Raw genomic sequence first — 25662 nt, 5'->3', positions numbered from 1 at the left:
TTAAAATTTGTTTCCAAATGATGAAATAAGTGGTAAATATTTTTCTCTATGGAGAACCTTCCTAAATGATGACATTTTGATGATTTGAAATGAAAGTCTGATTTGGTATAGTGAAGAAATGTTTATCATTCAGGGTTCAGTGCAGAATACAGCAACCACTCTGGTATTTCAGCTAAGAAGAAATTAAAATAGAGAGTTTGGTGTTTGTAAAATCATTAAAAGGACAGAAGCAGGCTCTTCTGTGGGCCTTCAGGAAAGATTCACAAACACCACACAGCAGACCCAGTAAGGGCGCTATGTTACACTACTGTTTGGCACTCTGAAGAATCTGAAATTTCATCTTTGTTACTTAGTCGCTAAGTCGTGTCTGACTCTTTTGCAACCCCATGGACTGTAGCCTGCCAGGCTCCTCTGTGCATGGGATTTCCCAGGCAAGAATTTTGGAGTGGGTTGCCATTTCCTTCTCCAAGGGATCTTCCCGACCCAGGGATCAAACCTGCGTCTCCTGCATTGGCAGGTTGATTCTTTACCTCTGAGCTACCAGGGAAGCCAAAAATTTAACCTTACTTGCAGGCTAGCAGGTCAGCCTGCCACAGATTCACAGATGCCGGCAAAGGACACAGAACTCCTAGGTCAGAAAAAGAGGAATTTATTACTCGTGGCACAAGAGATAATGGGAACCTCAGGCTCCCATCAGTTTGCTTCTCTCCCAAGCTTCGGGAGGATGACACAGTGGTTGGACCTTCATTTGTGAAATTGTGAGCTGGTGATAATCAGAGTGTTCATCTCGTTGATACTTTTGAGGAGGATGCAATTCATGAAGGAGAAATTAAAGCGAGTTTCTTCTCTTAAAATTAACCCACTGCACAACATGTTAATTGAACCGAACCACATCCAAACTGATTAATGTTCACATGATTTCATCACACGCACAGGCTTGTCTCTCCACTGTGAAAGATGTTTATGTTATTGGCGTGGTCTCAAGCAGCCTAATCCCAGGGTTTCACACTTGTCATTCCGTGAGAACAGATGTCTGTCAGCCCTTGTGCTCGGCTTCTTTTTCTTCACTGCACGATGGCTAGGGTTTCAGAGCTTCTCTGACTCAAAAAGTCGTCTTAAACATAAGTAGATGTCTACTTACTGAGAGCTTTCAAAGTTTTTCTTACATTAAGGGAAATGTAGTCATTGTCTTTTCTAGCAGACACATCAGAAGAAGAAAGATGATCTTTCATGGTTGCCAGTGATTTCTTTCCTAAATAACTCCAGCACCCTCTAGTGACAAATTTCTAGCCAGTGATCGCTCGGCCTGAATCTTTTAGCCTTTTCATCACTTTCTCCTTAGGCATCACGTAATATTTCTGTTTTTTATGCCACATCAGTGCTTTCTTTGTGTCCCTTTCAAGTCCCTTTAAAAAAATTTTATTAGAGGACAGTTGCTTTACAATGTTGTATTAATTTCTGCTGGACAGCAAAGTGAATCAGCCACATGTATACATGGATCCTCTCTTTTTTGGATTTCCTTCCCTTTCAGTTTACCACAGAGCATTCCCTGTGCTATCCAGTAGTTACCTATCGACTAAGCTTCTTCCCCAAATTCATTGTCTTTTGTTCTCATTTTTCTCTTTTAATTTCTGCTTTCAGAGATCTCACTCTTTCTCTCGTTTCCATTGTCGTCATCCTGAAAGGGGCCAAGAGTGTGTATCTCTGTTCTTATCTTTTACCACATCTCCTGTGAACCACTGGGTATTTCCACCAAAATGCCCTGCTGTTTCCTTAAATACAGATGTGAAAAACCACCTTTCTCATCTCCCCTCACCCTCACTCTCCGCATTTCTGTTTGTGACACCCACTTTGTAAGCAGGCTCCAAAGCTTGGAAGACTGACCTTCTTTTTATCCTCCCTAATCCCAAAGCCTTGAAATATACCACGCCTAGGAACAGCCATGGACTGCCCTGTGTATGGTCTTGCCCTGAAATGATTCCTTCTCCACTGGTCTAAGCCTATCTTAAGGTCATGGCTTAAGTCCTACCTCATTCTTGGCTCTCTCTGTGACTGCTCTGAATTATTTTTATCTTTCTTCTTAGCCATGACTGTTTTTAGCAAACACGTTGATATTTCATTTGATTCCTAGTTGTATTATGCTTTCAAGAGTTTCACATATCAAATAGTCAAGTCTTGCCTTATAATTAAATCGTATGTGATTTTCTATACAAACAGAAGGTCTCCCATATACCTCTTTCAGAAGACCAGTAACATCTAACACCATGCTAAAACACATAGCAGAAACTTACTAAATACTTACTGAATTATATAGAACTAGTCAACAGTTTTTATCAGTAAGAATACAATACCACAGACACGCCTTTTGTTGTTCAGTGGCTCAGTCGTGTCTGACTCTTTGCGACCCCATGGACTGCAGCATGCCAGGCTTCCCTGTCCTTTCACCATCTCCCGAAGCTTGCCCAAACTCATGTCCATTGAGTCAGTGATGCCATCCAACCATCTTATCCTCTGTTGTCCCCTTCTCCTCTTGCCTTCAATCTTTCCCAGTGTCAGGGTCTTTTCCAATGAGTTGGTTCTTCGTATCAGGTGGCCAAAGAATTGGAGCTTCAGCTTCAGCATCAGCCCTTCCAATGAATATTCAGGGCTGATTTCCTTTAGGATTGACTGTTTTGATTTCCTTGCTGTGCAAGGGATTCTCAAGAGTCTCCTCCAGCACCATGGTTCAAAAGCATCAGTTCTTTGGTGCTCAGCCTTCCTTGTGATCCAAGCCTCACATCCGTAAATGACTACTGGAAAAACTATAGCTTTGACTAAATGGCTCTTTGTCTGTAAAGTAATGTCTCTGCTTTGAATGCACTGTCTAGGTTTGTCATAGATTTTCTTCCAAGGAGCAAGCGTCTTTTAATTTCATGGCTGTAGTCATTGTCTGCAGTGATTTTGGAGCCCAGGAAAGTAAAGTCTGTCACTGTTTCCATTTTTTCCCCATCTGTTTGCCATGGATGGGAACAGATACCATGATCTTGGCTTTCTGAATATTGAGTTTTAAGTCAGCTTTTTCACTCTTCTCTTTCACCCTCATCAAGCAGCCCTTTAGTTCTTTACTTTCTGCCTTTAGAGTGATATCATCTGCATATGTGAGGTTATTGATATTTCTCTCAGCAATCTTGATTCCAGCTTGTGATTCATCCAGCCTGGCATTTCTCATGATGTACTCTGCATATAAGTTAAGTAAGCAGGGTGACCATATATAGCCTTGACGTACTCCTTTCCCAGTTTTGAACCAGTCTGTTGTTCCATGTCCGGTTCTAACTGTTGCTTCTTGACCTGCATACAGGTTTCTCAGGAAGCAGGCCAGGTGGTGTTCCCATCTCTTTAAGAATTTTCCACAGCCTCTAGAGTGCACAAAAAGAAGAATGCTCTTATTAACAAAAGTAACATGTAAGAGATTTAGGTGAATATTTTGTTTGGCCACTGCAGATCTAGTAACTGTTAGGATTATTGTCAAACTGCTAGTTGGCTCTCTTATGAGCTAGAAATCCCACAGTTTGGCACCAATCCCAAAGGCTATTCCTGCACATTTTTATATCACAAAGAGATTTTTGTCTCTCTTGGTCCTCTGGACAGTCTCTTGGACTTAGAGTGTTCGGGGTCAGCGATACAGACTCCCAATTAGGCTGTGCGGCAGCCTGGAACAGCCTCCTCTCTCCAGTTCACGTCTGGGAGGCAGACCTGGTCCTCCTGCCCTCACACCCCTCCTCCTAAATCACCTTCCCCACCCTCTCTGATGTCTGCCCAGAGGACTGCAGAGGGGATGCCCTGACAGCAGCACCTGGAGCAGACTTTGATTCATGTAAGTCACTGGAGAACTGAAAACCCAGCTAATTTTAATATTCATATAGTACTATCTAATGTATAATCTAAATTAAAATTTTGTCAGTTATTTATAAAAGACCTCTATAACTTGCAGAGTACTCTTTTCATGTGCAAGAACATTTTGGCCTTTCTATTTCTTTTCTGGCAGTGGCATTTTGAAGAGTACAGGCCAGTTGTTTCTTGCAGTGTTCTCATGATTTAACTGAAGTTATGTGGTTATAGGGTTTGGTTTAGTTGGCCCAATAATCATGTCCTTCTCAGTGCCTCACATCAAGAAGCTCGTGATGTCAGTTTGTCTCATTTTTAAGCTATTTTATTGAGGTATGATTGACAAAAAGCCACACATCTTACAACTTGAGTTTAGAGATAAGTATACACCTTTGAAGCCATCACCACAATCCATACCATAAACAAATATGTTACCTCCAGAAGTTTTTCCCACCTTCCTTATTATGTGTGTGTGTCTGTGATAAGAACATTTAACGTAAAATATCTACCCTTGTAGCACATTTTTATGTCTACACTGTTTCCTTTAGAAATAGGGAGTGTTTGGGGACAGCCCATGCTGAAGCTGGTTAGATGAGTCACATGATCCAAAATCTGTGTAAAATTAATATCCTGCTTTGCAGTGTGACTCAGAAATAGCTTTCTCAGTCTCTTAGTCTTCCTCCCGTGTAAAAATATGTGGGCTGGGAGTGAGGCCTGACCAGCCTCTCCCCCTCTGCTTTCAGGTCCTTTCCTATCACTTCCCTCATCTCCCTCTGAATTCTTCACCCCACTTCCCCGGTGCTCTAGTGCGTCGGGTCAGAAAACTGCCAGCATTTCATGGTACAGTAAAAGAGAACCGAGTTAAGAGGAAACCCAGATGCTCATCACCATCTTTTTCACTAATTGTCTTCTCCCACCCGTCTCCAAACACACTCACACTCACACACCAGTCTCTAAGCCTCTCTGAGCTCCATTTTCCATTGAGAATGGGAGAGATGCAAGTGCCGATGGCATTCATGTGATCTGCTTTTATCTGTAACAATATTCACCATTTTCCTCACAACTACCACGTGGTATGATATGAAGTATTTTTTTGTCTTTTTTTTTAAGGTCATAGCTCAGCAAGTATCAGATAAACACTTGGAAGAGGGCCGGCTTTATCCTCCTTTGGACACCATTAGAGATGTTTCTCTGAAAATCGCAGAAAAGGTAAAACAACTGTGGTTCAAGCCTCATTGTTTTTCCTTCCTTCTATGGCTAAGTGTGCATATTTAGACAGTAAAACGGTAGTAGAAATGCACTTCCTTGAAATATCTGTGTCCACTTCTTCTGTCAGAAGTCAGAGAAATGAGGCATGGTGCCCTGACAGAGCATAGGAACTGTATTTGATCCTTCGGCATGAGTTGAATCTTTAATTCCCCTACCCTTCTTTTTCTCTCCCAGAATTGAAGTAATTCATCAGGCTTTCATTTCAGCTAAGCTTCCCCAAGTTCACCCTTTTTTGTTTGGTATTTTCCATATAACACTGTGATAGTCCCCACAATATTGCAGATATGATAGAGTGACATTTAGGCCTTTAACCACCCAGGTCTCTGTGATATGTGACATCTTACAAATCACAGTTGATTAAATTGGGCAGGAAGCAAAACAGTGAGAACAGAGAACTCCAAACTGTGGAGGTCTTCAAGGAGCTAGTCAAGAAGAACCTTCGTATTCGGTAACTAAGATGAGGGAGAAAGGGACTTTTGTGTAGGCTGGTGGTGTTCATCTGCTAGGGCTGCCATAATAAACTGCCACCAGCCGGGTGACTCAAATAACAGAAATTTACTTTCTCACAGTTCTGGAGGCCGGAAACCTAAGATGAAAGGGGTTGGCAGGTCCAGTTTCTTTGGACGCCTCTCCTTGGCTTGCTGATGACCACCCTCTCCCTGGGTCCTCTGTGGCCCTTCTTCTGGGTGCGCCCATCCTTGGGGTCTTTCTGTGTGTTCCGTTTTTATAAGAAGACCAGTCAGCTTCGGTTAGGGCTCACCCAAACAGTCTCATTTTAACTTAATTTTCTCTCTAAAGGCCCTGTCTCCAAATACAGTCCCACTCTGAGGTACTGGAGGTTAAGGCATCAACATTTTGGGGTAGCATACTTCAGCCCACAATAGTAGTCATATGTTGAAACTAGAATTTCTCAACCTCAGCCCTGTGCACGTGACTCTTTGTGCACTGGGTAACTCTTTGGTGTGGGGATATCTCGGGGGTTATAGATGGTTTAGCAGCATCCCTGGTCCTTATTCACCAGACGCCAGTAGCCTCTGCAACAGGTGTGACAACTGAAAATGTCTCCAGACATTGCCAAATGTCCGCTTGGAGGCAGAGTTGCTCCTGGCTGAAAGTAAAAAATTTATTAGCAAATTTATCAAAACAATTCCGCTTAGGGTTCATACGTCATTATTTACCTTGTTTATTGAAAGTAGGTGCTTCAAAAACCAAGTAATGCTTCAAAAAAAAAAACCTTTAAATAATTCTGCTTGGTTATCTATTCATGGAAGAGTATGCTCATAGCTTCTTCCAGTTTGTCTCTACTAATTTTAAACTCCTAATAGTTTGGATTATTAATACATGGAACATCACGTTGTCATATTAAGTTCCTTTTGAAGATTTGGATGCAAACGAGTAGCATAGGATCAGAGGAGAAAGTGAGATGATGAAGATGCAGCAGGAGAGTGCAAAGGACTCAGACATTTCTCTGGGCAAGAATGCTTGCCTGGAGGGAAGTATTGCCTGAAGGGAGTGGGTAGCCAGTCCCTTCTCCAGGGGATTTCCCAACCCAGGGATTGAACCTGGGTCTCCTGCATTGCAGGCAGATTCTTTACTGTCTCAGCCATCCAGGAAGCCCCACTTAACATACTCCTAGTTTCTCCTCATTTGTATCTACTTAATAGTTTGAATTATTAACACACCAAACATCACATTGTCATTTTAAGTTCTCTTTTAAGATTTCAATGGAAAGGAGTAGCATATGAGCGATCGGAGGAGAAAATAAGACGATGAAGGACAGCACTCAGATATCACACTTTATAAAGAGAAAAAAAAAAAAAAAGCTGAGTGCATAAACAGAAGTTGGGAAACCAGGACAAAGAATCAGCTTCAGAAAGGAAGGGGGTATAGTAGGCTGACGATTGTGGTATCCATGGTACATTCAGATGTATGAGTCTAACAAGTAGATGGTGATGACTGAAACTTAAAGAGAGGCTGGATGTAAAGATGGGGGGTCATTTGTATGTGGTAACAGGGGAATCTCTCAAGGTAGTTGCGGTCACCAAGAGAGCAAATGGAAATGAAAGAAAACTGAGGCTAGAACCCAGTTCATTATTCTGACCAGAGAGAGATGAAAGAAACCAGTTTAAAATGGAACTGGTTAAAAAGAAGAGGCTCAGAACTGAACTGCCTGTCAGAAATCAGAGAAGACACCGTTTCAGGATGGGGGGTGGAAGTTAATAGTGACAAAACCAAATCCTAGTGATAAGAACAGAGGAGGACATTTATTTAGTACTTAGGAAGCTTTCAGAAACCTTTACAGACACAATCACAGTCCCACAAGAAGTTGAGAAGTCAGGGAGAATTAGGAAAGCAACAACATATTGGCCACTCTCCGGAGAGTCTAGCATTGACAAGAAGGAGAGAGTAAATGTCTCACTGATGGAGAGCATTGTCAATGCAGTGTGTCCTGGGAGCAGAAAGAGGAATGGATTTGCACAGAGTCTGTGTCAGGAATGAAACAGAACATTTTATTATAAAAGTGATACAGCCATTGCAAAACAGGCACAGGGAAACTTTTTGGGGTGATAGAAATGTTCTGAAACTGGGTGTAGTAACAGTTGCCTATCACTCTGAATTTATAGAGGTAATTGGATTGTATGCTTGAAATGGTTGAGTTTTGTGGTCAGTGAATTGTAACTCAAGAATATCTGTTAAAATATAGTAATACCATCTCATAGGCACTCTGGAAAGTGGAAAATACCTGATATTCTACTTTTCTAACACAAGTATTGTCATCATTTTGGTGTGTTTGCTTGTAGTCTTTTTTCATTGGGTTGCTTTCTTTTCTAACATCAATATAATAAAGTATAAGCGTGTATTCACATACTTTTGATCCCTATTTTTTATAAGCATTTATCCATAATATAGCACAGTCTTTATAACTTTAATTTTTCAGAAATGCATAATTTTACATTGGGAAGAGATAGTTAATCATTCTAATAGTCTTCAAAATCACACTTATTCAAATAAGTTTGTCATACAAATAGCTCTTTAAGGATCACGTTCTTAAAAAACTGGAGTGAATTAAAGAGCACATGTGGAATGATTAATTTTGACAGTGGAATCCTTTTTTCTCAACACCGGGGAAGAGAGAATGTCAAGACATGGAGGAGATAGTTTGAGATGATGATAGAAATTGAGATAGTTTTCTCTGATTAGTTGGAATTTTCTCAGCAAAGTGAGGAGAATCAAATTGATACTGGATGGGAAGGGAAGGTTTGAAATTGACTTGTGGGAAATTGACTTGAGAGGAAGTTTTTTTGTGTGTGTGTTTTTGAATTTTAAAGAATAAAAGCATCATGTGTAACCACGTGGGCCCAAGTAAGGTTAGGAAAGGTGTGACATGTCAGGCGACAACTAGGAAAGGAGAAAGACGGCCCTGAGGGTTCCTGGTCAGGGACTAGAGTGGGGACTGTGACAGGAAGACGTGGGGACAAGGTTCTGTGATACCAGTGAGTTAGGGAGCACGGAGACTGCCCCCGGAGCCCCGCAGATTAGGGTGAGAGTCGCCCTAGCCATGCGATGGAAAAAGAGATTCTGTAGGAGGCTGTGGTCAGAATCGAGATTGCTGGAAGTGCAGGATATCTGAGCTCAAACTCAGGGGTGTTTAAGGCATTGAGTTCAAGTTAACTATCAGTCAGGTCTTTTCCAGGCTTTTAAGACTGACTCATCTGAGAAATTCTGGTAGGATCACCCATGAGTAAATCCCTGGCAGCCACACTTTCCTTTGTTGCTGACATCATAGTCTCCTCTTGTTACATGATTGCATTTTCACTTGATATCTTTGTGATGGTGTGTTCTTATTATAATACACTGAAGTTTTTGGAAACAGGCAAGATGTGGGTTATTTTAATCTTTTGAAACAGATATAAAATTTCTTTTTTTATGGAGGTATAGTTGATTTACACTGTTGTATTAATTTCTGCCGTACAGTGAAGCAATGCAGTTTTATATATATATATACACTTTCTTTTTTATATTCTTCTCTATTGTGGTTATCATATTCAATATAATTCCCTGTGCTCTACGGTAGGACCTTGCTGTTTATCTGTCCTGTGTATACTGATAATACCTAACATCCGCTAACCTCAATCCCCTACTTCAGTCCTCCCCCTTGGTGACCACAAATCTGTTCTCTGTGTCCATGAGTCTGTTTCTCTTTCATAGATAGGTTCATTTGTGTCGTGTTTTAGATTCTACATATAATTGGTATCATATGGTATTTGTCTTTTTCTGACTTATTTCACATAGTATGATAATCTCTAGTTGCATCCATGTTGCAGCACATGGCATTATTTCATCCTTCTTTTTTAATAGCTGGGTAGTATTCCATTGTGTATATTTACCGTGTCTTTATCCATTCATCTGTTAATGAAATCAGATGAAAAATTTCTGATGTGCTCATCGTCACCTATATTCATTAAAATAATTAATATTCTTTTTTTATTTCTAGATTGTGAAAGATGCATACCAAGAAAAGACAGCCACAGTTTATCCTGAACCCCCAAACAAGGAAGCATTTGTCCGCTCTCAGATGTATAGCACTGACTATGACCAGATTCTACCTGATTGTTATCCTTGGCCTAAAGAGGCCCAGAAAATACAGACCCAACTTGACTAGTAGCATAATAGCTGACATTTCTAACTCCATTAATGAGGTCTTGAAGTCTTTCATAATTTTCAAAGATTGAAATCTTTTATAACGATTCATAATATGCTAGATTAAGATAATTTTACTTTAACAATCTAAAAATTTACAGAAGAATATTAATATACTTTAGTGTGATTATCTCATTGAACAATTTGCTTCATTTACTTTCTGGTTATTTATGGTTTCCATCTTAATTATTTTGCCCAAGTTCTCTTTAAAAGCTATTGTAACTACCACTGAGAAACCCATCATTTTCGTATAGGGAACTAAGGGGAAGTCCAAAATTAGTAATAAATTGATATGATCAGTATTCAAATCCATAATTCTTTTGTTGCTCACTTTATTAAAAATCGACTTAAAAGATAAAAATCAATTTAGGCATGGACGAACTTTCGCTAAAAACGGAAACAACACTTACTTTGTTGCCTAGAGAAAAATAACTCCTCAGGTATTTTTATTCCAATCCTGGATTACATGTGCTCTTTTGATGCAACTGAATTCTAATGTTTCTAAGAAAGATCATTGCTGTTTACAATGCCTTGTGCAGCCTTAGATTTTAATATTCTTTCGAGCTTATTCCATCTCCTTATCGCCTTGGTCCTCCGTCAGAAATCCCTTCGTAAAAGCACCTTTCTTACTCCCTGACCGAACCCCCTGTCCTTCAGCCTTGCGCGTTGCTGCTGGGCCCTCGCAGACCATGGCCCCGTCCTGAGGTTGGAGCCTTCAGCCTAGCACAGCCTGAGAAGTGGGCAGAGCAGAGAGAGTGGGGAGCATCTTGAGAAAGGGCTGCCTGTGGGGTCAACGTCTTCAGACACACATCTCCAGAGTTAAGGCAAGCGGGGTTCCCAACTGAGTGACCTGCCCACGCGTCCCCTTGAGTAGCTCAGGTAATTAGGAGCTCGTTGTGTGACAGCAAACTCACTTTCCTCTGAGTCTGAAGGAAGTTTTGTCACCTCTTCCCCAATATCAGGAGCCCTCTTTACATCAGATATTAAAATATTCTAATGACTATCAGTAGTTACAGCCCAGAAATGAATGTTAATTTCAGGTTTTACTTTAGAAATTAATAAACCAATGGAGACAAGTTAAAATTCTTAAGCTCAGGTACAATAACATTTACTGTTTATTTACAGAATTATATGGAGACTTTTTGTTTTTGAAGTAAGGCTTTCAAGGAGTATAAGAACATGTTCAGGATAAACTGTAGTAATAAATCATTTCACTGAAAGTTACACAAGTTGTTATAGTAGAAGGGGTAGGGGTATTTCTGAAGGTAACGGTCAGTCAAGAATTTCCTCAGAATAGTTATTTCGAAAAGATCTGGAATGCCTTTTCTAGTTTTCATCGCTTCTTGTCTAGTTTTCATGTTGTCTTGTAGCTCTAACTACATGTATTTACCTATGCAAACAACTTATTAAAGCATTAGAAAAAGCAAATGAATAAAATGAGAAAGTAATTGTCTTTTTCTCAAAATATTGTTACCCTTAAAAATGACAGTGCTGGGTCTTGGCAGTCATATGATAGAGAATTTTGAATTTTAAAAATATTCTAAGCTAATGTCACTTTGAACTTCATTCATTTAATATGTGTGTAGTCATTTAATATATGTTTGCTGTATACTGTTATGAGTGAGCTACTTCCTTATCCTCAGAGAAAGATAATGAAACAAACATTGGGTGATTACTTGCCAGGTACCGTGTAGTCTATATACCTTATCTTAATTAATGAAGTCCTCACCATTCCCATATGAAGTAGATACTTTAATGTGCCATGTCCGCAGAGATCATAAGTGAAGGAGGGGAACTCTGAATCCATGTTTACCTTTCTCCATTGTCTGTTTTGTGTTTGCCAGAGTACAGTCAGAACAGTACTGTCTAATAGAAAAAAAGTGGGACACATGAGTAACTTCTGTGGTCCTATAAAAAGAAGTGAGGTGAAGTGAAGTTGCTCAGTCGTGTCCGACTCTTTGCGACCCCATGGACTGTAGCCTACCAGGCTTCTCCATTCATGGGATTTTCCAGGCAAGAGTACTGGAGTGGGTTGCCATTTCCTTCTTCGATAAAAAGAAGAAACAGGTGGAATTCATGTTCATGTATTTTATTGAAACCACCATATCCAGAATATTATAAAAAGAATTAAGATATTGTTACACATTTTTAGTTTTCTTTTTTATTTCTATTATTTATGTATTGTGCCGAGTTGATTGCAGGACTCAATCTTTGATCTTCATCTAGGGATGCAAGATCTTTCCTTGTGGGTGGGGTGTTTTTAGTTGCAGCATGTGGGATCTAGCTCCCTGATCAGGGATGGAACCTGGACTGTCTGCATTGGAAGCGCAGTCTTAGCCATTGGACCACCAGGGAAGTCCCCATATTTCTGCATTATTTTGTTCACACTAAGCCTCTAATATCCAGGTATATACCTCAGAGTCATGAGAAACATATACAACAGTGTAAAAGAACAGCTCACAGACAGACCCCCTGAATATACTCGTTAAAAAAGTAGCACAAAAATCAATACATGAGGAATGGTGTTCAGTAACCGGATTGGGACAGCAGACCTACTACATGGAGAAAATGGAAACTGGAACCCTGCCTCCCACTAAATAAAAAGGAAGACTTCAGATGGATGAAAGACCTAAATACAAATGGTAAAAAATGTAAGTTAATAAAAATTGATGTAGCAATATATCTTTGGTACACTTCCCCCGCTCCCACCCACCTCCTGCCGACCAGACACAAACATGAAGTGAAAAATGGATGGATTGCATTATCTAAGGATGGGAAGGTTTTGACTGATAAGTGGGTGCTGCCATTTAACAGTATAAAGTGAAGAAATCTAGGACTGTGGAATAGGTTGGTTGCTTTTACAGAGATGGGCTCATAAACATAATTTAGGCTCAGGGGCTTAAATTCTCAGTTCTAGTCACTGTTTAAACACTAGGAAAAAAAATTAACTTATTTTTTATTGAAGGATAATTGCTTTACAGAATTTTGCTGTTTTCTGTCAAACCTCAACATGAATCAGCCATAGGTATGCATATATCCCCTCCCTTTTGAAACTCCGTCCAATCTCCTTCCCCGTCCCACCGCACTGGGTTGATCCAGAGCCCCTGTTACTCGCTATAAAACTGAAATAACAGAAGCCCAAAATCATAGGTCATCCTGCTGGTTGCCAGATTTTAACAGGAGTTGCATTCACAGCCTCACCAGGACTCTTAGGTGAAACTAAAGAGTATTGACCAGGACCCAGGAGGACATTGATTTGGACTGGGGATCTCTGGGTAGGGGGGTTTGGAGGACTTATAATACCCTAAACCAGGGTTGAGTTCTGACCATCTTGTGTCCCAGGAGACCCCTCACAGTTGGCAAGTCCTTCCTTGCTCATCAACATGGGAGCTCTTCCTGCCTACAGAGGTTGTAAATGCCTTGTGTGAAGAGCCTGTAACAACCTCACTCCATCTCCTCTTCCTCCTCCCAGATGATGTCTCATGATCTCCTTAGGCATCATTTAGAGACCAACATGGAGAGGAGCTGTGGTGGATACAGTTAAAAAGGCAAACCCAGGAGGAGAGGACTCACACCAGAAAAAGTCTAGACTTTGCTCATTCATATTGGCAAAATCTCAGGGAAATGTACGGAATTCTGAAAACGTTCTGAGGATGGAACTGTGTAATTTGGGATTGGGCAGACTTTATGGAGGGCTTCCCAGGTGGCTCAGTGGTAAAGAACCAGCCTGCCAATGCAGGAGCTGCAGGAGACGTGGGTTCGATCGCTAGGTCAGGAAGATCCCAGGGAGGAGGAAATGGCAACCCCCAGTATTCTTGCCTAGAGAATCCCATGGACAGAGGAGCCTGGCTGGCTACAGTCCATAGGGTCACAAAGAGTTGGACACAGCTGAGTGACTGAGCACACACGCACAGACTTGATAAATGGGGGTGCACCTACTGCAGATCCTGTGTTTAATGTGCTGCCTTGGAGCAGCTGAAAATGACTCTGCTTGTTGGTTTAGTTAGTTGACAGAAATGTAGACTTGACAATGATGCACATTAAATGAAATTGAGAACATGAACATTCCTTGAAATAATATAAAGAGATTCAAAGATTTACAAAGATGGGATTATAGGAGTAGATTTGCAGTGGGCAATCTGACCATTTCAATCCTAATGGTCCCCTAAGTCTCCCAAGAAGACCTATTGGTGACCCTCCTTTCACTAAAGTCTTGAGATATAGACTGATGAAGGGATTAGTAGCATCAATGAAAAGCATTTTTAAAAATCGAGGTATAATTAATATATAACATATTAGTTGCAGGATTACAAGGTAATGTGATATTTGTATGTATTGCAAGATGGTCACCACAATGAATCACCATAGCTAGTTACAAACTTTTTTTCTTGTGATAAGAACTTTTAAAATTCGATTAGCATCTTTCAAATATACAACACAATATTAACTATAGTCACTGTGTTGTGCTAAGTCGCTTCAGTCATGTCCAACTCTTTGCTACCTCGTGGATTGTAGCCCACCAGGCTCCTAGGTCCATGGGGTTTTCCAGACAATATTGGAGTGGGTTGCCGTACCCTCCTCCAAGGGGTCTTCCTGACTCAGGAATCAAACCCACATCTCTTAAATCTTCTGCATTGGCAGGTGGGTTCTTTACCAACAATGCTATTAAATTCCCATCACTTACTTTGTAACTGAAAATTCATACTTTTTGACCCCCTTTACCCATTTTGCCCACTTCTCCATCCCCTGTCTCTGACAATGACCAACCTGTTCTTTGTATTTGTGAGCTTGTCTTTTTTTTTTTTTTGGATTCCATATATAAGTGAGATCACAGGATATTTATTTTTCTCTAACTGACTTAAATCACTTAGTATAATGCCCCTGAGGTCCATCCTATTGTTGCAAATGATGAGATTTTGTTCTTTTTTATGGGGGGTGTGTGTTTTCTTTATCCATTGGATACTTACATGTCTTGGTTGTAGTGCATATTACTGCAATAGGGCAGCAAACTAGTTTTTATTTTCCTCAAACAAATACTGAGAAATGGGATTGCTGGATCTTTCAGTGGCTCTATTTTAATGACTTTAGGAACCTGTGTACTTTTTCCATAGTGATTGTACCAGTTTACATTCCCCCTAGCAGTGCACAAAGGTTCCCTTTCCTGCACATTCTCACCAACATTTTTCAGTTCTTGTCTTTTTGATTAGAGCTGTTCTAACATGTGCTATCTCATTGTGGTTTTGGTTTGCGTTTCCCTGATGGTTAGTGATGCTGAGCATCTTTTCATGTACGTGTTAGCCATCTGTATATCTTCTTTGGAAAACTGCGTTTTCAAATCCTCTGCCCATTTTGAAATCAGATATTTTATTTTATTTTTTGCTAATGAGTTGAGCTCTTTATGTATTTTGAATATTAGCCCCTTATCAGATATGTAATTGGCAAATATTTACTCTCATTCATTAGGTTGCCTTTACATATTGTTGATGGCTTTTTTTGCTGTGCAAGAACTTTTTAGTTTGATATAGTCCCACTTTGTTATTTTTACTTTTGTTGACTATGCTTTTGGTGTCAAACACAAATATCATTGCCAGAATTGATGTTAAAAAGAGCTTATCACCTGTTTTCTTCTAGTTTATGGGCTCCAGGTCTTTCATTCAAGTCTTCAATTCATTTTGAGTTAATTTTTGTGTATGGTATAAGATAGTGGTCTAGTATTTTTTCTTTTGCATGTGGCTGTCCAGTTTTCCTAATAGCATCTGTTGGGAAGACTGTCGTTTTGCCATGTGTATATGCTTAGCTTCTTTGTCATAAATGATCAGGTATGTGTGGATTTCTGGGCTCTCTTATTCTGCTCCATTGATCTATGTGTCTGTTTTTATGCCAATACCACACTGTTTTTATCTATTTAGTTATTTGTCTGCATCAGATCTCAGTTGCAGCACACAGGATCTTCATTGCATCATGCAGGATATTTTGTTGCAGCACATGGACTCTCCACTTGTGGCTTGCAAGCTTCAGCAGTTGTGGTATGTGGGTTCTCTAGGTGTGGTACTCGGGCTCCAGAGCACACGGGCTTCAGTAGTTGTGGTAGGTGGGCTGTCTGTGACACACGGGCTCCATAGGTGTGGTGCACAGGCTTAGTTGCTCTGAGGTATGTGGGATCTTCCTTTCCTGATCAAGGATCAAACCTGCATCCCCTGCATTGCAGTGTGGATTCTTAGCTACTGGACCACCAGGGAATTCCCCATACTGTTTTGATTACTGTAGCTTTGTAGTGTACTTTGAAATCAGAGAGTGTGATGTCTCCAGTTTTGTTCTCTCAAGAGTGCTTTGGTTATTCAGAATCTTTTATCATACTCTACAAATTTGAGGATTGTTTGCTCTATATCTCTGAAAAATGTTATTGTAATTTTGATAGGAATTGAATCTGTAGATTGCTTTGAGTAGTATGGACATTTTAATAATATTAATTTTTCTAATCCATGAGCATATAATATCTTTACACTTATTTGTGTCATCTTCAGTTTCTTTCTGGGGAAAGCATGGCAACCCACTCCAGTACTCTTGCCTGGAAAATCCCATGGACAGAGGAGCCTGGTAGGCTGCAGTCCATGGGGTCGTGAACAGTTGGACATGACTGAGCGAATTCACTTGCACTTTTCACTTTCATGCATTGGAGAAGGAAATGGCAACCCACTCCAGTGTTCTTGCCTGGAGAATCCCAGGGATGGTGAAGCCTGGTGGGCTGCCATCTATGGGGTCGCACAGAGTCGGACACAACTGAAGCAACTTAGCAGCAGCAGCAGCAGCAGTTCTTTCATCAGTGTCTTATAGTTTTCAGTGTACAGGTCTTTTACCTTGTTGGTTAAATTTATTCCTAGGTATTTTATTCTTTTTGATACAATTATATGTGAGATTGTTTTCTTGATTCTTCTGATAATTCATTATTGGTGTATAGAAATAACAACAGAATTTGTGTACTGATTTTGTACCCTGAAATTTTACTGTATTTCTTTATTCTAAAATTTTTTTGTAGAGTCTCTAGGGTTTTCTGTACTTAATATCTTGTCATCTGCATATAGAGACAGTTTTACTTTTTACTTTCCAATTTGGATGTCTTTTATTTCTTTTTCTTGCCTAATTGCTCTAGCTAGGACTTCCAATACTTTGTTGAACAAAAATGACAAGAGTGGGCATCCTTGTCTTGTTACTGATCTTAGAAGAAAAGCTTTCAGGTTTTCCTCGTTGAGTATAAATAATGTTAGCTGTGGGCTTGTCATATATGCCTTTATTATGTTGAGATACATTTCCTTGATACCCACTTTGTTGAGAGTTTTTAATAGATATTGAATTTTGTCAAATGCTTTTTCTGCACCTATTTGAAATGATCATTTGATTTTATATCCTTCATTTGGTAATATGGCTGAATCACATTGATTGACATTCTAATGTTGAACCACCCTTGCATCCCTGGAATAAATCCTGCTTGATCATTGTATATGATCCTTTTGATGCTTTGTTGAATTTAATTTGCTAATATTTTATTGAGGACATGAAAAGCATTTTAATGACTCTTCTCTATAAGCTGGGAAGTGCTATAGTTAACATGAGCCCTTTATTTAAATAGAGACATCAGAATCTTGGGGCTACTAGAGGCTTAAAAAGCAGCACTTTGCAGCAAATAACAACTGGAGACAAGGTGTACTAACCAGGACAGTGTAGTAAGAATAGTTTGGCCTACAGAAATCTTTGGTGGTCACCAGTAAATCACAGGCTCCCAGAACCAGAAATGATGCTGAAAAAATTGAACAACTAAGGCAACACAGGTCTTGATCTAGAAAAACGGGTGCTGGTGTGTACAACCGATATAGCTACAGTAATGCATATCAACTGAACATCAAGTTCATGCTAAGTTGCTTCAGTGGTGCCTGACTCTTTGGCAACGCTATGGACTTAGCCCTCCAGGCTCCTCTGTCCATGGGATTTTCCAGGCAAGAATATTGGAGTGGGTCGCCATGCCCTCCTCTAGGGAATCTGTCCAACCCAGGGACTGAACCCACATCCCCTGCATTGGCAGGCAGGTTCTTTACCACTAGCGTCACCTGTGAAGCCCAGTTGAATATTAAATTGGCTTAGGCCAAAAGATGGGGACAGCCCATGTAAGTGATACAACAGAAAAGCCAGATCAGGGCCACCAAGACAGTGTCAAGGCCCTCCCTGAACTTACATGCACAGAAATGAATGAAAGACCTCTAAGGTGAAGAACTCTGTAATCTCACAAGTATGTTTCCAAGATCTACCTTTGAGGCTCCGTTTCCTAGGATAACGATGCATTGCAGAAAGACAGATGTGCTTAGTTGCTTCAGGCGTGTTCGATTCTTTGCGACCCCATGGACCGTAGCCCACCAGGCTCCTCTGTCTATGGGATTTTTGAAGAATACTGGAGTGGGTTGTCATTTCCTTCTCCAGGAGATCTTCCCAACCCAGGGATCGAACCTGTGTCTCCTCCATCTCCTGCACCGCAGGTGGATTCTTTAGCACTGAGCCACCAGGGAACTCCTAACCACTAGGCATTTTGGAAATCATCTGGCAACAGCTCTGAAACCATGGTGGTCTATCGCACAAAGCATAGAACCCATTGTCTAGTTATCTTCACGGTGAAGATTTAGAATTGATTTCTTCATCATCTATGGCAACATCCCCACATTGGATCCACGATGCATAGAATAAGAGTTATTCTGGCTGGAGTACCAAATGATTTGCCAAGATAAATCCTACTATCAAAAGCTTTAAAAGAAGCACAGGTATGATTCTTATCACGTCCGGACTTAAATGATCTTTGGCATGTGCAGGAGACAGATAGGGCTTTAGGAATGACAGCATTATGTTTATTAATCAGATTGTAATTCTAACTGTAGCTGTTGTCAAACAGGTTCTCTTTCTTGGAGCAACTCAGTAGGTAGGTATTAATTTGGCCAGTGCATTTTTTTGTTTTGTCTTTATTCCAGTAAGGAGAAGACACTTGTAGCCGCAGTTTATTGATAACCAACATTAAAGATTGTCTTCTCTTAATGTTCCATTAACTTTCTGTGTGCCATTATATAATTCTTTTTTTTTTTAATATATAATTCTTGATACTAGACCTTGATCATCTCAGTATCATACAAGGCATCATGTTGGACTAACACATTGATGATACATGCTCATAAGACCTGGAGCACAGGTGTAATTAGCTTCTCTGGATACCCACTATTATATATATCTGGCTGGACAGTACAAAATAAATCCCATGAAACACAGGAGCCTGCCACCTCAGCCCACTTTATGGTGGTCCAGTTTCCTGGTGTATGTTGGAATGTTCCGGCCATAGTGAAGAACAAATTGTGTGCTCTATTTCACCTACAACGAAGGAGGACCCTCAGTGTTTGGTGGCTTTCTTTGAATTTTATGTGCAGTGCTCTAGCCCATTTATGGGTTAATCCAAATGCTTCTAGATTTAACTGGGCTCAGGGGAAAAAAGAAAAAAAGAAGGCCTCTCGAGCTGAATCAGGTTGCAGTGAAAAGTGGTTCTACCATGTGGACCCTATGAGGGAGATCCAATGGGCTGAGAATTTTGAGCAAATTAGGATTTTATATAAAATCAGGATTTTTGAGCAAACCACACTCCATTCAGAAAATACCTGTTCTTTCAACTTATTACTGGGCCACTTGAAATAAAAGAAAAGTGTCCTGCTCAAGAGGGTTATATGAAAGCCTCAGATAGGCTTCTGCAAAGCCTTCTCAAGTTCTCAGAAGGATAGCTTGTAAGTAGTCACACAGAAACTCAAGTTCACAGGCAACAAATTTCTGCTTTATATAGCAATGTTTTTGAAGTCCTTGTGTTATGGTGTGTCAGCTCATCAGACCCACTCTTCAGTCCATTATATGCGTATCCTCTGTCCTTGGCCTAACAAAATAGACCAGCAAGGAATGAAAAGCAGGAATATACTTGAAGAAAAACTGATTTAATTCAGTAAGCTTTAAAAAGACACAAGCATGTATAATGAGCATTCTTTCCAAATGAACATTTTAAACATATATGTATACAGTATCAGGATTCTTGAATGACAAGCAACAGAGGCTGATTCTGCCTCTCAAGATTCTCCCAGAGAAGGGGAGTTTCCCCAGTCTAAGTGTGTGTGTGTGTGTGTGTGTGTGTGTGTCTGTGTGTGTGTTTCCCCAGTCTTAAGTGTGTGTGTGTGTGTGTGTTTCCCCAGTCTAAGTGTGTGTGTGTGTGTGTGTGTGTGTGTGTTTAAACAGGTATCTACTCCTATGAGGCTGGGCATACAAACCAGCAGTGTATCTACTCTAGAATAACTACAAAGCTGAGCTTTGAATTATCATTACATGAAACATATATATTCCTATAAAATCTACATTTCTACTATTAGTGCTTCTGCGATGGTTGGATGGCATCACCAAAGTGATGGACATGAACTGGGCAAACTCTGGGGGATGGTAAGGGACAGGGAATCCTGGCATGCTGCAGTCTATGAGGTTGTGAAGAGCTGGATGTGACTCAGTGACTGAACAATATTAGTGCTTCTGATAGGGGAAAAAAAAAAATTGGCACATGCTTCTATTGGACATGTCAAAGTAGGTCCTGAAAAACTATCAACAGAAATAGCTCCAGAAGCAGTAAAGCATTCAAAAACCAGAACTTATTACCTTCACTTGAGTCATGTAAGATTTTTGTTCCATATTCTTTAAACTTACCTTTCTGTGACTACTTTAGCTCATTTAATCATAGAAAACACCCTCTGAGTGGCTTGGGCACATACTAGATGAATGGCACCTATTACTGTCTCAGTTCAAAGGGGAAAATGTTAACAAAGTTAACATCTGTTTAGGGCCTGAACCCTCGTGAATGCTAATTATACTTCTTGATGGCTCTGGGAGATGATATAGGCAGTTGACTCCTATGCTGTGTTGTTTTCAGTCCTGGTAAAGACTGAGAAACGAGTCTTTGGCAATGTCAGTCCTACTTCTTCCCTTCAAACACAGGGAAAGTGAGGCCGCAACCTGAGTCCCAGCCGTGTGCAAAGCCAGGATTAAAACACGAATGGGCAAGCTGGATGAGCAGGCAAGGCAGGCCCACGATAAGGGTCTTGATGTGAGGGTCCGAGTTGCACCCTGAAAGGAAACTCACTCTGATGAGCTGAGTAGAGCTCAGGCAGGACAGAGTGGACCCTGTTCCCAGGCCTCATGGTCAGGACACTCAGCTTAGCACAGGGTCTGCTATCTGTCATGTCCTGGCCTTGCCCGAGGACACGTGTCTGGGTCCTAGACACAGAGGAAAACCAGACACTGGAATGGACTGTTTCATCAAAGATTCTATAAGCGCCGCCAGCACATGCAGCAATTTTGGCATCTTAACAGCATCCCGAGATGGGGAGTGAGGCATGCCGTCCATGTCGCTGAATCTCAGCCCCCATCTTTGGGGACTGAGGGGTATCAGTGGATACATCCTTAGGGGAGCAGGGTATCAGTGGACTGCCTGTGACCCAGCAGGAGAATGGAATGCTCCCCGGGAAAGGGCAGTAGTAAAGAGAGACCAAGACCAAGAAACCAGAGAGAGCCAAGTAGAAATAGCTCGGGAATGTCCTTCACCAGAGGTGAGACTCCCAGAAATCCCTGGCGAGGGGTAGATGCCTTGTAATAAAAAGGTTTGGTAACAGCTGCTTAAACAGGGGCTATTATCATTAAAATAAACTCTCATTTTGACGAAGGCTGGTGAAGACTGTGGAGCTTGAAATTTTCAGCAGAGATGGTGGTGACATCACTTTTGTCCTCTAGGAAGGTGACAGTCAAGGGCCATCCACACTGGTCCTTCCCAATGCCCTTGCCCCACAGAACGATGCAAACTGGCACGGGAAGAAGACCCAAGTGCACAATCAATGGGACACTGTGTGCACAAGAAACCATATTTGGTTCTGAGGAGAAGAACCCAACTAAGAATATTGGTACATGATCCTCAGTATTACTAATCAATCGATGTACACAACCCACCATCACAGTTAGCATTTGGTTTTACTGAAAGGAAAAACCCCACATAGAAGAGTTTAAGAAATGAGTAAACATGTGTTCTCTCTTAGTTCCTATTTTTAACTTGACTAAGAAAAATGTGTGGTGTCCCCGGCCTGCCAGCAACAGGAAAAGGAGAAATGTTAATATTTATGAGTTCACAGCTGCAGTTTGGGAGAAGGCAATGGCACCCCACTCCAGTACTCTTGCCTGGAAAATCCCATGGACAGAGGAGCCTGGTAGGCTGCAGTCTATGGGGTCGCGAAGAGTCGGACACGACTGAGCGACTTCACTATCACTTTTCACTTTCATGCATTGGAGAAGGAAATGGCAACCCACTCCAGTGTTCTTGCCTGGAGAATCCCAGGAGAATCCCAGCCTGGTGGGCTGCCATCTGTGGGGTCGCACAGAGTCGGACACGACTGAAGTGACTTAGGAGCAGCAGCTGCAGTTTGACCACTGCCATTCAAATGGGCTTTGAAAACGCTTCTTTAATTAAATTGGCTTCACCGGTTAGACTGACTGGCTTTTATTAGTTTACCACAAAATAGTTTTCAATTAACACCAGAACATACAGGTAACATCGCGATCACACTGTTACAAAGTTAAAAGGCTTATGTGTTTGTTTCAATACCAGGGAAAAATACTGGAGCTAGTTTCCCCACCAACAATGCTAACCAGCTACTGTCCTTTTATTTTGCTCTTATTAATAGAAATATAACTTAGTGAGCTTAGTTATGTAGGCCTCTTCAGAGGCCTCTTCATAGCTTCCTAGGAGTCAGAACTTTTGCTTTCGATACCAAACAATATCTGGAAAACATGCTCACTTTTGTGTTTTTTGAGAAATTCCAAGAACTGGCCCAGATTCATGTGATAGTCATTCCTCAAGCCGTAGTCACCGTGGGCCTCAAGGAGTAATTCTTCAAAAGAATGGAAAAGGCGCAGGTCTTGCCCATCTCCTTCTGTTTCGATACTCTCCGCATGCTTACAGGAAATGTGCTTCCAGTTGGGGTACCTGATTGTGTGCCAGAATTCCTCACAGTGCTCTTTGAAGCCCTCCACACAGATTATCCCTGGCTTTCCCGTCATGCAAAATCCTGTCACGTCCAACCTTTTCCCGACCTCCAGGATCTTTTTCCGGAGGTCCTGCTGATATATATGGTGACTGTAGATCCACATTCGGAGGAAGGTGTTCTTGACTGGTTTTGCTTGTGTCGATGGTTCGTCCACGAGCTTTCTGTTCAGGAAGTAGGAGGCGCTGTTGTCCTGTAACCACTGGATGGCTGCACACACACACAGCTCCCCTGGATCAAAAGTCCCGATATAAGAAGTGAGGCCTTTGTTGAGAAGCAGCTGCTGCTGTCTGTCAAGTTCTGGTGACCGTGCAAACATCTGCAATGCTACATAGGGGTAGCTGTGAGGCATGGTTACTTGCAAGTCAATTTTCACCTTAAAATGAAAGGCAAATAGATTTAAGTACCGTGAAATCACATAAGCTAGTTTATCAATGGCCACTGCATGATTCTGATCAAGGTATCAACAATAGTTATTTCTTCTGTTACGTGTCAGCTGTGTGCCAGACACTGCACAACTTGACAAACACAATTTTACACACAGACATAAACTCCTTCGTTTGATGCAATCATTCCTTCCAATATTCATCAAACACTGACCACGTGTCAGGTACCCTATGCTGAAAAAAATATTTCAAGATATTTCTTCTTCACAAGAAGCTAGACATTAGTTCTGTCCTTCATGAAGTCTAGAGCCTAGTGAAGGGGGCAGACATTAAACAAATCATTACATGCAGCAAGTATTTCATTGCAAAGGTGAGAAGCATTGCCATGGAAGAGTGGAGGGATCCACTGAAATGTGTAACCAGAGGGACTGCATGAGGTCTGGGGAGCCAGGGAGCTGCTCTGAAGGAATGATAACCCAAGGCTGAGTAAGAAGTAAATAACAGTGGTTCTCAAACGCCTGGACCACTTGTTACACAGGCTATGCTAACACTGCTGGAGATAAACAGATCAGAAAATGAAGGTCAATTCATTTTCAGAATTTAGATTTTCTACCTGTATTTGCTTTCAGGGTCGTGGTGCCACCGAAGAAACAGTCACTCACTCCTTAAAAACAGTGCTGCCAAAAAGACAACATTTAGATCTCGGGAAATCATAACGTATGTACAAGATAGTCCATACCACAGTAGTAGGACTGGTTAAACTGGATAAGTGACAGAATAATGGCACTATAAGACTGCAAGATGTGTTTAATAAAAACACTAGGCATATTGGTTTAAAAGGTGAGCATACGGTATGTAAAATTGTAGATCTTTATTGGAGACAACTAACATCCCATAGTTTCCTTTCAAACAAGTAAAGGAAATATGCATCTGGAATATTCTCTATCTGCTTCTTGGAGAGGAAGCTCAGACTCCAAGTGTTTTCAATAAAATCCGGAAACCTGGCAACAAGGAAAACAACTCACGGCACCTACCTTGGGCTCCTCGATCTGCAGGGTAATCACAAATTCGATTTTTGGTGGCAGCGCCTCCCTTATGCCGTCCAAGTATCTCTTTATGTTTGTCAGGGCATTGACATCTTCAAGTTTTACTTCTCCTTGGTTAGGAAACATAGAAAACAGCATTTCCATCTCCAGCAGCTGAAGCTGAAGGCATTCCTTCATTGAAGCCGACATGCTGAGACGCAATCAACCTGCCAGGAGAACTGGAAAGGCCCAGGGACACTGGGTTTGTCAGCGTCAGCGGTGTCCAGGGAAATTTCCCGCAGTTCCCTTTCCGTGGTAGCCGCTCTGCAGGAGCGCTATTCCGCACCGAGAACTATGGGCACAAAGCGGGACACTTACACTCTTCCGCTTTATTTCTTGACCCCCAAATCTAGCATACACATCTCCCAAGATGCGTCGTTAAAATTCAGATTCTCTTTTCCCCCGCCCCCCCGCTTCCGATCTAGGTCCAGGTAATCTGGATTTTCAACAAGTGTTCGGAGTTATCCCGTTGCAGATGGCTGGCAAACACCACCTGCGGACACTGCAAGCTTGAATTCTGGGAAGGGCGAGGGGCCCAGCTTCCAAATCCCACCCAGGTGTGGGGCTTGAGCAGCGGTGTCCGCAGCGACCAGAGAGGCCCGCAGTATCTGCGAGGCAAGGCTTAGGATCCCCGGGTTCCGGGGTCTTCCGGGCCCCGCCGCGCTCCACGCCAGTTGCAGCCCCCGCGGCCCCTGCGCCACGGACCCCTGCCGGGTGGGCCTTTCGCCTCTCCCAGGAGCCACTCCGGATCCGGACTGCAAATATGAGTCCCGACGATTTGGATCCACCTGGCTTCTGCCCCCTGGGGTTCTGCCTTAATGAGAGGGGTCTTCCAAGTAAATAAAATGACGTTTAATGCGAGCTGGCGGGGAGAGGGGGAGCGGCTCGAGAAAGCTTCCCAGAAGAAAACGTTTGGGAGATGAACCTCGAGAGTAGAGATGTGGGATGCCGGGAGCCGAGTGGCGCTCACTGGGGCTGGGACCACCTTGTTGGAGGTCCCGTTTCGGGGCTGGTACCCCCTCCCCACTCAGGACCACTCGGAACTCCGCCTTCCCGGGAACGTGGGCCTGCCACCCTCTGACACCCGAATTTGGAGTCAGGGGCTGCGTTTTTGTTTTTTTTTTTTTTTTGCCGGTCGCAGAGCTCTGAGGGCCCGCGACCCTCAGCCCCAACCCCCCGGCCACCGCGGGGGCCTCACCCTTCCTGGTCATTCAAAGGGAA

The 25662-nt window shown here is 41.8% G+C and overlaps 2 protein-coding genes across 3 annotated transcripts in view; one reads left to right on the top strand and one right to left on the bottom strand.

Moving 5' to 3' along the window:
- Window positions 1-11266, top strand: part of ME1 (malic enzyme 1) — a 252142-nt gene extending 240876 nt beyond the window's left edge. For both annotated transcript variants that reach the window (XM_043438919.1, XM_043438918.1), the window contains 2 exons: window positions 4975-5073; window positions 9629-11266. In XM_043438919.1, coding sequence (XP_043294854.1) covers window positions 4975-5073; window positions 9629-9796 — 267 coding nt within the window. In that variant the 3' untranslated portion in view covers window positions 9797-11266. The remainder of the gene's footprint in view (window positions 1-4974; window positions 5074-9628) is intronic.
- Window positions 11267-22408: 11142 nt separating this feature from the next.
- RWDD2A (RWD domain containing 2A) lies at window positions 22409-24591 on the bottom strand. The gene is made up of 2 exons (XM_043439544.1): window positions 24391-24591; window positions 22409-23346 (listed from the first exon to the last, which is right to left on the bottom strand). Exons 1-2 carry the CDS (start codon window positions 24589-24591, stop codon window positions 22669-22671), a joined length of 879 nt encoding a protein of 292 aa, XP_043295479.1. The 3' UTR covers window positions 22409-22668.
- Window positions 24592-25662: the final 1071 nt, after the last annotated feature.

The sequence above is a fragment of the Cervus canadensis genome, chromosome 20 (assembly GCF_019320065.1).
Source record: "Cervus canadensis isolate Bull #8, Minnesota chromosome 20, ASM1932006v1, whole genome shotgun sequence".
Taxonomy (NCBI): domain Eukaryota; kingdom Metazoa; phylum Chordata; class Mammalia; order Artiodactyla; family Cervidae; genus Cervus; species Cervus canadensis.
The sequence above is the reverse complement of the archived record's forward strand: the minus strand, read 5'-3'. Positions and strand labels throughout refer to the sequence as shown.